This window comes from Ranitomeya imitator, chromosome 3 (genome assembly GCF_032444005.1).
Source record: "Ranitomeya imitator isolate aRanImi1 chromosome 3, aRanImi1.pri, whole genome shotgun sequence".
In the NCBI taxonomy this organism is placed as follows: Eukaryota; Metazoa; Chordata; class Amphibia; order Anura; family Dendrobatidae; genus Ranitomeya; species Ranitomeya imitator.
Window position 1 is genome coordinate 418,014,092 of NC_091284.1, and position 13,617 is coordinate 418,027,708.

The 13,617-nt window shown below is 49.6% G+C and overlaps 2 protein-coding genes across 4 annotated transcripts in view; one reads left to right on the forward strand and one right to left on the reverse strand.

Moving 5' to 3' along the window:
* Nucleotides 1-518: 518 nt before the first annotated feature.
* PTRH2 (peptidyl-tRNA hydrolase 2) lies at nucleotides 519-6,550 on the reverse strand. 3 transcript variants are annotated; one of them, XM_069757192.1, is made up of 2 exons: nucleotides 6,414-6,550; nucleotides 519-1,128 (listed from the first exon to the last, which is right to left on the reverse strand). In XM_069757192.1, the coding sequence occupies exon 2, from the start codon at nucleotides 1,119-1,121 to the stop codon at nucleotides 606-608; it is 516 nt and encodes a 171-aa protein (XP_069613293.1). In that variant the 5' UTR covers nucleotides 1,122-1,128; nucleotides 6,414-6,550; the 3' UTR covers nucleotides 519-605. The 3 variants fall into 3 exon arrangements, with proteins under 3 accessions (XP_069613293.1, XP_069613291.1, XP_069613292.1); XM_069757190.1 differs by having other exon boundaries at nucleotides 6,347-6,479; XM_069757191.1 differs by lacking the exon at nucleotides 6,414-6,550 and adding an exon at nucleotides 6,235-6,372.
* Nucleotides 6,551-6,609: 59 nt separating this feature from the next.
* The window catches only part of VMP1 (vacuole membrane protein 1), a 247,704-nt gene continuing 240,696 nt past the window's right edge, over nucleotides 6,610-13,617 (forward strand). Inside the window, exon 1 of the mRNA XM_069757189.1 lies at nucleotides 6,610-6,746. The gene's annotated coding sequence lies outside the window, so the exon portion shown is untranslated. The remainder of the gene's footprint in view (nucleotides 6,747-13,617) is intronic.

Here is a 13,617-nt window from a genome sequence, read left to right on the forward strand (position 1 = left end):
TCCTGTTCTAAAACATCTAATTTCAAGGCTCCTGTAACATATGTAAGCCTATAGCCTGCTCAGTCATTTGGGCATATAGAATACAGAGTTAGACCATGGAAGCCTCTGTGCTGGAGGAACTGGGAAATGTACAGATGAGCATAAGCTTTTCTTCATATTTTATCATACTGCCTGTCAAAGCTGGAGAACCTCTTTAAATCATTGCAATCATTAGGCACATTGGTTTCTAAGTCTCAGTCATTGCTGCTTTCAATAGGTGGCGCTAGAGTTCTATTCCTCTCCCTATCTGAAGAAACAATTTGCATATTTAATTTCCCAGATGAACATGCGTGATTTAGAAGTCTCCTCACTCTGACATGCCAGGCTTGGCTTGTCACACGCCATAAGGAGAAATGTTACCTATAAGACCTCAGTCTCAGTGACAAATTCTAATCATCCTATAAAAAGAAAATTGTAAATGATAACTGCTGGAAAGCAAAAGCCAGCAAAAGGGGGTAAAAATATGTCCATGCTACAAATACATTAGCAAGCATAGATTTTAATGTAAAATTTAGTAAACTGATACTTTGTCTGACATTATATTCATTACACAATGCATAAAGACATCAATAGAGTTTTAATTGTCCAGTCACTTGATCAATTAAGTTGGCAGGGCCTGGTCCGACACCTAGGACCGTTCGGGATCCAGGTGCTATCTGTGTACGGCCAGCATCCTGTATTAAACTAATGGTTAATCCCAGCTGCTTTGCATGAGAGAGAAGTTCAACTAGGGTGGCTTCGTCGGGTGCTTTCAGCACTACTTTTGGTTGTCCGCAGTATTCCCATTGCTTGAGTAAATCAGGATTTCTTTTTTGGAGCTGCTTGTAGGCCGACACTGCAGCATGTGAGCACTGGGCCGCCACTTTTCCTTTTCCCATTTTTAAATCATTACGGACTACTAGTACCATCTTGAATTCACCACTTTCTCCCATAACACTTGCTTCACTTCCCACATCATTTCCTGCAACACTTGTGAGTTTTTGGATTTGTCCGTGACGACCACGCAGCCTCCAGCCTAGAAAGATACCACATGCTATCCCAGCAGCCAGGGTCAGAGCTCCAGGGTGTGAAATATAATCCATTGGAAATCTAAAGAAATAGAAAATATATAAAAGTGTTACCCACACCAGAAAGGAAGCTGGACAGAAACCCAGGGCAAAAAGCAACTATACTACTACATTAAGAATCAAGAGTGTGGAAACCACAGATACACCAACACAGTCACAAAAAATGATATACAAAAACTTTTATTATTGCATGAAAACACAATACACTGATACAAAAACAAGTGAGAATAATGGAAGGCATGTGCAAGTAACGGGCATAAAGTGCAACTGTGCAAGAAAAAGACGTGCAGACCAAAAGGAAGCCACTTGGAGGTCTATTCATCCAGTATCCATGTGTATTAAGGCATACTGGGGGGGATGTACCATTAAATCGTACGGACAACTGCCATGAGCATGGTGAAAAAACACTACTAGTATTATGATGTATTATCCTGTGCTAGAAATCCTGCTGCCAGGAGGGATATTACCCTTAAACTCAAGAAGTGGTAGTTACACCTGCTAGAGTATATAACCAAAAAATGGCCACAGTATCTATTTAATAAGACAGTCCCCAGGAGACACCTCTAGTGCGAGACCGGCACATCCCAAGTGGGAATCCAAAGCCATACATATTTGAAAATCAAAGAGCCATGTATATTACCTCTAAGTTGGCGTTCGCACTGCTGTGGTTCCTCGGTCTGCATGACGCGCGTTTCGGAGACTAGCTCCTTCGTCAGGAGGCGTATCAAATACTTACGGTATAATGCCGGGTTTAAATGCCGCTATACCGGAAGTAGCGGTGACGCTTGCAGGAAGTGACTCGCCCGCTACACGGCAACCCGTCATCTATTACCAGTGGATGGAATCCTTGTAGGAATGTATTCCTCAGTGATCGCAGCTGTAGTTCCCTGTCCCTGTTACAGTCAAGCTCTGAGGTATATTTGGATCTGTTCAGACAGCAAAGACAGGGAACTACAGCTGCGATCACCGAGGAACACATTCCTACAAGGATTTCATCCACTGGTCATAGATGAGCAGATCCGCAGGGCTACAAGGATCCCAAGAAACAGCCTCCTGGATTACAAACTGAGAGAGGATAACAGGGTACCTCTTGTGGTCACATACAACCCCCACATGAGCATCCTAAGGAAGATTGGTGCTGATCGCCAACCCATATTCCATAGAGATCACAAATTGAAAGACATATTCCCAGAACTACCACTTCTCTCCTACAAACAGCCCCCAAACTTAAGGAATCTCCTTGTCAGAAGTGTCCTCTCATCACCATCAGTGACTGGCACATTCCCCTGTAACAATAAAAAAATGCAAAACTTGTACCCACATAGGATCAACAGATATAGTCCGTGTACCAAACACAAATCAGGACTATAAGGTCATGGGTTCCTTTTCTTGTACGTCCTCCAACGTGGTGTACATGATACAATGTACGAGATGCCCTGGAAATATCTATATTGGGGAAACCATGCAAAGACTACAAACTAGGATGAATCTACACAGACACACAATCAGGAATGAAATGGACACCGGTGGGAAAACATTTCTCTGGACCTGGACACAGGATGACAGATTTAAAAGTCTTAATACTAAAAGGTAATTTTAAGGACCACAGGGAAAGAAAAAATTGGGAATACAAACTAATGAATATGTTTAATTCGTTGACACTAGGACTCAATTTAACACCTGGATTTATGAGTCACTACATGGATACAATTCACACCTCCACCTGACATACTCCAGATAACTAAAGATACCTTCACACTCAGCGACGCTGCAGCGATACCGACAACGAACACTACATACTTACCTACCGCTGTCTGTCCCCGGCGCTCTGCTTCTCTGCACTCCTCCTGCACTGGCTGTGAGCGTCGGTCAGCTGGAAAGCAGAGCGGTGACGTCACCGCTCTGCTTTCCGGCCGCTGTGCTCACAGCCAGTACAGGAGGAGTGCAGAGAAGCACAGCGCCGGGGACCGACAGCGGTAGGTAAGTATGTAGTGTTTGTTTTTATTACTTTTACGCTGGTAACCAGGGTAAACATCGGGTTACTAAGCGCGGCCCTGCGCTTAGTAACCCGATGTTTACCCTGGTTACCAGTGAAGACATCGCTGGATCGGTGTCACACACGCCGATCCAGTGATGTCTGCAGGGAGTCCAGCGACGAAATAAAGTTCTGGACTTTCCTCAGCGACCAACGATCTCCCAGCAGGGGCCTGATCGTTGGTCGCTGTCACACAGAACGATTTCCTTAACGATATCGTTGCTATATCACAAAAAGCAACGATATCGTTAACGATATCGTTATGTGTGAAGGTACCTTAACCCCTTACCGGCATCGGACGTACTATACCGTCCGATGCCGGCTCCCCTGCTTTGATGCAGGGCTCCGCGGTGAGCCCGCACCAAAGCCGGGACATGTCAGCTGTTTTGAACAGCTGACATGTGTCCGTAATAGGCGCGGGCAGAATCGCGATCTGCCCGCACCTATTAACTAGTTAAATGCCGCTGTCAAACGCAGACAGCGGCATTTAACTACCGCTTCCGGCCGGGCGGCCGGAAATGACGTCATCGCCGACCCCGTCACATGATCGGGGGTCGGCGATGCTTGTGAATGGTAACCATAGAGGTCCTTGAGACCTCTATGGTTACTGATTGCCCGTCGCTGTGAGCGCCACCCTGTGGTCGGCGCTCACAGCACACGTGCAATTCTGCTACATAGCAGCGATCAGCAGATCGCTGCTATGTAGCAGAGTCGATCGGGTTGTGCCTGCTTCTAGCCTCTCATGGAGGCTATTGAAGCATGGCAAAAGTTAAAAAAAAAAGTTTAAAAAAATGTGAAAAAAATAAAAAAAACATAAAAGTTTAAATCACCCCCCTTTCGCCCCAATCAAAATAAATAAAAAAAAATATCAAATCTACGCATATTTGGTATCGCCGCGCTCAGAATCGCCCGATCTATCAATTAAAAAAAAGTATTAACCTGATCGCTAAACAGCGTAGCGGGAAAAAAACTCGAAACGCCAGAATTACGTTTTTTTGGTCGCCGCGACATTGCATTAAAATGCAATAACGGGCGATCAAAAGAACGTATCTGCACCGAAATGCTATAATTAAAAACGTCATCTCGGCACGCAAAAAATAAGCCCTCAACCGACCCCAGATGATGAAAAATGGAGACGCTACGAGTATCGGAAAATGGCGCAATTTTTTTTTTTCTAGCAAAGTTTGGAATTTTTTTTCACCACTTAGATAAAAAATAACCTAGTCATGTTTGGTGTCTATGAACTCTTAATGACCTGGAGAATCATAATGGCAAGTCAGTTTTAGCATTTAGTGAACCTAGCAAAAAAGCCAAACAAAAAACCAATGTGGGATTGCACTTTTTTTGCAATTTCACCGCACTTGGAATTTTTTTCCCGTTTTCTAGTACACGACATGTTAAAACCAATGATGTCGTTCAAAAGTACAACTCGTCCCGCAAAAAATAAGCCCTCACATGGCCAAATTGACGGAAAAATAAAAAAGTTATGGCTCTGGGAAGGAGGGGAGCGAAAAACGAACACGGAAAAACGAAAAATCCCCCGGTCATGAAGGGGTTAAGAACATTGTTCCCATTACCTCTCCATTTGTAAGAAAATGCCTAATTTGATTACCTTGGCTTTTCTATGAACTCATCACACTTCCCACCCCCTAACAAATGTCCTACTGTAGTATTCCTTAAATATTGTGCTTTTTTTCTTAGTAATCTATTTGTAATCTTGCCTGAAGGAGCCACTGTGCTCTGAAAGCTTGCAAACATATTATTTTCTGGTTAGCCAGTAAAGGTATCACTCCTAGAATACTTTTGTCATCATTGGGCAGAAAAGTATTCACATCGATCCAAGTATGTTGGACTCTGAAACACTGCGGCATTTCCGATAAAAACATGCATTAAAATCTGCTGGGGGATCATGCTGCACAGGTGACTAGTCCAGCAGGTCTCTGGTGGCTTTTCCTCACTCGCTGCCAATGACTGACAGATCTCTCACCATATAAGCACTCAAAGACAGTCATAAGAGCGGCGGGCAGGGAGAAGCCGATGGTGACCCATGAGTTCAGCAATCTCCCGTGGGGCTTAGTCCCTGGTAGCTTTTGAAGTACCGTATGTTTTTCTCTGAAACGCCGCAGCATTAATGTTAAACAGAGAGTTAAACATGCATGGCTGAAATCATTTAGCCAGTGTCTGATACATGCTGACCATGAATCAGGCAGGGGTTAAACTTATGACAGTAGTGACATTTATCACCTATCCAAAGAACATGCGATAAATGTCTGATCAGAGCAAATAAACCCCAAAGCAATTAATCAGAAATCAATGGCATTAGTGGCTGTAAGGGAAATGTAATAGTAGGATATCTGGCATGTACATGGTTAACTTTGCACAATGGACCATAAAAACTGTGAGCTTTTATTGTAGGCTGTGCCATGGGGATAGCGGGAACTACGCCGGAAAGGAGGGTTACCTCTTGGGGTAGAGATAGTCAATCTTGACACTTAGCCTTGGTTAGTACAAGCTGCAAAGAATACAATGCTGAAGTTGGTGCCCACTGTGATGCCCATTTTTGTGCCAGTTTTATCATTTTTGTAGCTGTTGTTAAGTGTATTCACATCAGGGCACCTCGCTGCATTGTATGTTATTATTGTGATGCATATTTTTTTGTTGTTAAACCTATACAAAAAAAAAAACAGAAAAGAAAAAAATTGCCGAATAAGAAACCAACTTCAGCATTGTTCAAAGAATGGGTGAACGAACATATGTTATCCCCGATACCCCATTCACGGCTATAGGGGATGCAAGAAAGCGGCCTATTTAATAGTCATTGTGCTTGGTGCCTTATTAGCTCGTTATCCAACTATAGAGCTGAAATGTCACTTGTGAAAGGGCAGCCTGTCCAGGAAACCTGAGCCCAGGGCTGGGAATCTACAAAGTGGCCCACGTCCTCCTACCCTCAGGGAAACAGCAGCGCATCTACAGACAGAAACATGGAGGGCTTGTGGCTTCTCTTTTATAGCTGTTTATGTCCCCTTCATTCTTCTCCTTCATTCATTTTCCTACCAGCACTGTACATTTTACATTAAAGCCTAAAACACTAACATTGTAACCCTTTACACGAGGTGCTGCGGGCCGAGAGGACTGGAATTGGGGAACACTCTAGAGTGTTTTCTGTCAGGAGACACTGCAAAGAGCCAGTATAAAGCGTCCATACTTCAGTCTCGGTGGTGCCGGTATCCGCCCTCCCATACGGCACAGAGGGTATAGGAAGGTTCCCTCACCGAGCCCGGGGCCTCCCACGTTGGGTTCTGTTAGTCACTTCCTGGTCCTACAGGTCGCACGCGTGTGACGTCATCGCCGCTATTCGCCTGCGGTTTGCTTTACTACTCGCTCGCCGCTCTCTGCTCTGTAATTTCTGTAAAGCCAGGGAAAATGGCAGCGAATGCGAGGCTGCGGAAACACGGAGGAAGCAAACGCAGTCTCGGTTTCCACGCCGCTAACGTCTCACCTTGATGACGTGGGAAGCCAGTAGGGGGCGCTGCCAGAGGTGACGCGGCTTCCGGTGCAGTGACCCGGCGAGTGTGACAGATCGCTGGTTAGAAGCTGTGGAGGAGGTGAGTGGTGTCCGGTGTGTGGGGTGACAGTGACCGCTGGGTGCGGGCAGGACATCGGTGCCGGGCAGCCGCCGGCCATGTTATCATTGATCACTGATAAATGTGCGGAGCTGAGAGCTCAGTGCAGTGATCGGCTGCGGCATTGTCCGGGTGTCTGCGATTCTCATACAGTCCCTCTGCCGTCATCGTACGCTCCCCCACAGGCAGTGTCTGGTGTCTGCTCGGGATCCCCCCACAGGCAGTGTCTGGTGTCTGCTCGGGATCCCCCCACAGGCAGTGTCTGGTGTCCGCTCGGGATCCCCCCACAGGCAGTGTCTGGTGTCTGCTCGGGATCCCCCCACAGGCAGTGTCTGGTGTCTGCTCGGGATCCCCCCACAGGCAGTGTCTGGTGTCCGCTCGGGATCCCCCCACAGGCAGTGTCTGGTGTCTGCTCGGGATCCCCCCACAGGCAGTGTCTGGTGTCTGCTCGGGATCCCCCCACAGGCAGTGTCTGGTGTCTGCTCGGGATCCCCCCACAGGCAGTGTCTGGTGTCTGCTCGGGATCCCCCCACAGGCAGTGTCTGGTGTCTGCTCGGGATCCCCCCACAGGCAGTGTCTGGTGTCCGCTCGGGATCCCCCCACAGGCAGTGTCTGGTGTCCGCTCGGGATCCCCCCACAGGCAGTGTCTGGTGTCTGCTCGGGATCCCCCCACAGGCAGTGTCTGGTGTCTGCTCGGGATCCCCCCACAGGCAGTGTCTGGTGTCTGCTCGGGATCCCCCCACAGGCAGTGTCTGGTGTCTGCTCGGGATCCCCCCACAGGCAGTGTCTGGTGTCTGCTCGGGATCCCCCCACAGGCAGTGTCTGGTGTCTGCTCGGGATCCCCCCACAGGCAGTGTCTGGTGTCTGCTCGGGATCCCCCCACAGGCAGTGTCTGGTGTCCGCTCGGGATCCCCCCACAGGCAGTGTCTGGTGTCTCCTCGGGATCCCCCCACAGGCAGTGTCTGGTGTCCGCTCGGGATCCCCCCACAGGCAGTGTCTGGTGTCCGCTCGGGATCCCCCCACAGGCAGTGTCTGGTGTCTGCTCGGGATCCCCCCACAGGCAGTGTCTGGTGTCTGCTCGGGATCCCCCCACAGGCAGTGTCTGGTGTCTGCTCGGGATCCCCCCACAGGCAGTGTCTGGTGTCCGCTCGGGATCCCCCCACAGGCAGTGTCTGGTGTCTGCTCGGGATCCCCCCACAGGCAGTGTCTGGTGTCTGCTCGGGATCCCCCCACAGGCAGTGTCTGGTGTCCGCTCGGGATCCCCCCACAGGCAGTGTCTGGTGTCTGCTCGGGATCCCCCCACAGGCAGTGTCTGGTGTCTGCTCGGGATCCCCCCACAGGCAGTGTCTGGTGTCTGCTCGGGATCCCCCCACAGGCAGTGTCTGGTGTCTGCTCGGGATCCCCCCACAGGCAGTGTCTGGTGTCTGCTCGGGATCCCCCCACAGGCAGTGTCTGGTGTCCGCTCGGGATCCCCCCACAGGCAGTGTCTGGTGTCCGCTCGGGATCCCCCCACAGGCAGTGTCTGGTGTCTGCTCGGGATCCCCCCACAGGCAGTGTCTGGTGTCTGCTCGGGATCCCCCCACAGGCAGTGTCTGGTGTCTGCTCGGGATCCCCCCACAGGCAGTGTCTGGTGTCTGCTCGGGATCCCCCCACAGGCAGTGTCTGGTGTCTGCTCGGGATCCCCCCACAGGCAGTGTCTGGTGTCTGCTCGGGATCCCCCCACAGGCAGTGTCTGGTGTCTGCTCGGGATCCCCCCACAGGCAGTGTCTGGTGTCCGCTCGGGATCCCCCCACAGGCAGTGTCTGGTGTCTCCTCGGGATCCCCCCACAGGCAGTGTCTGGTGTCCGCTCGGGATCCCCCCACAGGCAGTGTCTGGTGTCCGCTCGGGATCCCCCCACAGGCAGTGTCTGGTGTCTGCTCGGGATCCCCCCACAGGCAGTGTCTGGTGTCTGCTCGGGATCCCCCCACAGGCAGTGTCTGGTGTCTGCTCGGGATCCCCCCACAGGCAGTGTCTGGTGTCTGCTCGGGATCCCCCCACAGGCAGTGTCTGGTGTCCGCTCGGGATCCCCCCACAGGCAGTGTCTGGTGTCCGCTCGGGATCCCCCCACAGGCAGTGTCTGGTGTCTGCTCGGGATCCCCCCACAGGCAGTGTCTGGTGTCTGCTCGGGATCCCCCCACAGGCAGTGTCTGCTGTCTGCTCGGGATCCCCCCACAGGCAGTGTCTGGTGTCTGCTCGGGATCCCCCCACAGGCAGTGTCTGGTGTCTGCTCGGGATCCCCCCACAGGCAGTGTCTGGTGTCTGCTCGGGATCCCCCCACAGGCAGTGTCTGGTGTCTGCTCGGGATCCCCCCACAGGCAGTGTCTGGTGTCCGCTCGGGATCCCCCCACAGGCAGTGTCTGGTGTCTCCTCGGGATCCCCCCACAGGCAGTGTCTGGTGTCCGCTCGGGATCCCCCCACAGGCAGTGTCTGGTGTCCGCTCGGGATCCCCCCACAGGCAGTGTCTGGTGTCTGCTCGGGATCCCCCCACAGGCAGTGTCTGGTGTCTGCTCGGGATCCCCCCACAGGCAGTGTCTGGTGTCTGCTCGGGATCCCCCCACAGGCAGTGTCTGGTGTCTGCTCGGGATCCCCCCACAGGCAGTGTCTGGTGTCTGCTCGGGATCCCCCCACAGGCAGTGTCTGGTGTCTGCTCGGGATCCCCCCACAGGCAGTGTCTGGTGTCTGCTCGGGATCCCCCCACAGGCAGTGTCTGGTGTCTGCTCGGGATCCCCCCACAGGCAGTGTCTGGTGTCTGCTCGGGATCCCCCCACAGGCAGTGTCTGCTCGGGATCCCCCCACAGGCAGTGTCTGCTTGGGATCCCCCCACAGGCAGTGTCTGGTGTCCGCTCGGGATCCCCCCACAGGCAGTGTCTGGAGTCTCCTCGGGACCCCCCCACAGGCAGTGTCTGGTGTCTGCTCGAGACCCCCCCCCCCCCCCACAGGCAGTGTCTGGAGTCTCCTCGGGACCCCCCCACAGGCAGTGTCTGGTGTCTGCTCGAGACCCCCCCCCCCCCCCACAGGCAGTGTCTGGAGTCTCCTCGGGATCCCCCCACAGGCAGTGTCTGGTGTCCGCTCGGTATCCCCCCACAGGCAGTGTCTGGAGTCTCCTCGGGACCCCCCCACAGGCAGTGTCTGGTGTCTGCTCGAGACCCCCCCCCCCCCCCCACAGGCAGTGTCTGCTCGGGACCCCCCCACAGGCAGTAGCTGCTCGCTGCAGCTCCCTGCTCTGGATCTCGGGGATGTAAGGAAGTGTCTCGCTCATTGTGTGTCAGTCACTTGTCCATGCTGCCTGCGGATTGTCGACAAATGATCCAGTGTAAACAGCAGCATTTGCATCATTGTAATTGTTTGATTTGGCAAGATCTTATGTAAAGAACTAGATGGTGGCCCGATTCTAACGCATCGGGTATTCTAGACGCACAGGGGATGGGAGGCGAGACGTGACCCACAAACTTTATTTTTAACACACAAAAAAACCCCTTGATTTTTCATTCCTTCTCTCCAGCGAACGCTGGTGGGGAGAAGGAATGAATGCCGGCTTCAGCACCACATGCGGGGGGACAGCGCTTACTGTAGCACTGTCTCTCCTGCGGGCGGTACGTGCACACGGAGGAGAGTGCACACTGTTCTCCGTGTGCACGTGTGCGGGACGTATTGCGGTACATGCTGCCGGAGAAAAGCGGACATGTCTCCGTGTTTTGCACACTGACACACGTCTGTGAAAACACGGAGACTTGTGCATAGACCCATTCATTTGAATGGGTCTACGTGTGTCAGTGTCTCCGGTACGTGAGAAAACTGTCAGTACACGTACCGGAGACACTGACGTGTGAAAGAGGCCTACAAGAGCGTGACAGCATGTATTTCTTTCCAGGTGTCTTGCTCGGATCAGCAAAGCTGACGGCCAGTCTCATTATATGACTGTATGACTCTAGCCTTTATTCTAGGAAAAGGAGCAGAGCGGCAATAACAGACACAGCCCATAGACACGAATGGAAAAGAAAACATACCTTTTTCTTCTCCTAATCTTGAAGTAGGGTGTTGTTCATCAATAAATAGTACACATTTAAATATTAAACCTTTTTCTATCTACAGTGTGTACGGAAAGTATTCAGACCCTTTAATTTTTTACTTTGTTTCATTGCAGCCATTTGGTAAATTCAAAAAAGTTCATTTTTTCACTTAAATGTACACTCTGCACCCCATCTTGACTGAAAAAAAAAAACAGAAATATAGAAATGTTTGCAAATGTATTAAAAAAGAAAAACTGAAATATCACATGGTAATAAGTATTGAGACCCTTTGCTCAGATACTCATATTTAAGTCACATGCTGTCCATTTCCTTGTGATCCTTCTTGAGATGGTTCTACTCCTTCATTGGAGTCCAGCTGTGTTTTATTAAACTGATAGGACTTGATTTGGAAAGGCATACACCTGTCTATATAAGACCTCACAGCTCACAGTGCATGTCAGACCAAATGAGAATCATGAGGTCAAAGGAACTGGCCAAGGAGCTCAGAGACAGAGTTGTGGCAAGGCACCGATCTGGACAAGGTTACAACAGAATTTCTGCAGTACTCAAGGTTCCTAAGAGCACAGTGGCCTCCATAATCCTTAAATGGAAGAAGTTTGGGACCACCTGAAGTCTTTCTAGTCCTGGTCTTCCAGCCAAACTGAGCAATCGTGGGAGAAGAGCCTTGGTGAGAGAGGTAAAGAAGAACCCCAAGATCACTATGGCTGAGCTCCAGAGTTGCAGTAGGGAGATGGGAGAAAGTTCACAAAGATGGTGGTGGCAGCATCATGCTATAGGGTTTTTTTTTCAGCTGCAGGGACAGGATGACTGTTTGTCATTGAAGGAAACGTGAATGCGGCCACGTACAGAGATATCCTGGATGAAAACCTCTTCCAGAGTGCTCTGGACCTCAGGCTTGGCCGAAGGGTCACCTTCCAACAAGACAATGGTGCTAAGCATACAACTAAAATAACAAAGGAATGGCTTCAGAACAACTCTGTGACCATTCTTAACTGGCCCAGCCAGAGCCCTGACCTAAACCCAATTGAGCATCTCTGGAGAGACCTGAAAATGGCTGTCCACCAACGTTCACCATCCAACGTGACGGAACTGGAGAGGATCTGCAAGGAAGAATGGCAGAGGATCCCAAAATCCTGGTGTGAAAAACTTGTTGCATCATTCCCAAGAAGACTCATGGCTGTACTAGCTTAAAAGGGTGCTTCTACTCAATACTGAGCAAAGGGGCTGAATACTTATGACCATGTGATATTTCAGTTTTTCTTTTTTAATAAATTTTCAAAAATTTCTACATCTCTGTTTTTTTTCTTTCAGTCAAGATGGGGTGCAGAATGAACATTAATGAGAAAAAAATGAACTTATTTGAATTTACCAAATGGCTGCAATGAAACGAAGTGAAACATTTTAAAGGGGTCTGAATATTTTCTGTACCCACTATGTATATTTTAGCAAATAGGTATCCTTTACTGCACTGTCAGGATGTTAAACATGGCAGTAGGAAAGACTGTGTGACGCACGAGGCAGACGCAATGAAACTGTCAGGCTGCCTGTGCTGAATTTTCGTTCTCCATCAGATAAAGGGATTCATCTTCTCCTTTATTCCTCTCCACTCGGCGTCCTGTCAGGTTGAGTGTACGCCATGCCTGACAGGATGCTGCTCTGACGTGACCTCTGTCTCATTCTTCAGGTTGCCCGTCCTGAACTCTAGGACAGGGTGTGATTGATGCCAGCTGCCATCTTGGAATCCTAACAGTGTGCAGTAGATAAAACATCCATTTTTGCTATATAAAAGTACCAATATTTAGAAAAATGTTTAACATTTAAATGTGTATTATTCATTTTAGTACATTTCTCAGAGAATCCCATTACAGTGTACCTCCACTCTCACTTCTGAAAGTTTACAGGGCAGGGCTTGGCAGTTTAATCATTTTTCTAAATCATTCTATTAAAAGTTTTTGTTACCCCACAGTATGGACCGTCCGAAGTCCGTGCTCTACTAAATGAAGCTCTTAGCAACCATCTTCAGCGTGCGAGTGAGCGCTCTAAAAGCATATGATGCTCACTCCTGCACTGATGAGGGAAGCCAACAGCATGAGAAAAACATTGCTTAGTTTAGTGTAGCCCGCTGTACAGACGTCGGGTGGTCCGTACTGTATCGGCAAAGACTCTCTAGTAAAATGATTATAGTGCAAGACTCTGTAGTATTATTTTCGTTTTCTTGTGAAGCTAAAGGTATGCTTTCACTTGGAAAGTTATCACTTATTCATAGGATAGATGACAACTTGCTATTCATTGGGATCCGACAACCAAACACATTCCAAGAATGGGGTCTGGCATAACCTATTTGGGAAAAAAGTGATGGTTGTGTATGAGTTTTCTATGGGATAATGCTCAGCGATCACAATCAGTACCCTAGACAGTAAATGTGGCAATGGTGGCCTTAACCGATGGGACTCACGCCAGTCAGCAAGTTATCACCTATCTGCACCGCAGGATGACTATGGGACCACCTCTCTGTAGTTAGTGTAAGAACGTCTGATATTACTTACCGTACACCATTTTATCAGATCCCACCAATCACTTTTACATTACTGCCTTGCATGACATTGCCTTGTGCCTTTTCATTTATTTTATCTATCCATATATATAATTGTCTAAGGGTCACTTCCGTCTGTCTGTCTGTCCTTCTGTCACGGTTATTCGTTCGCTGATTGGTCTCGGCAGCTGCCTGTCATGGTTGCCGCGACCAATCAGCGACGGGCACAGTCCGATTAGTCCCTCCCCT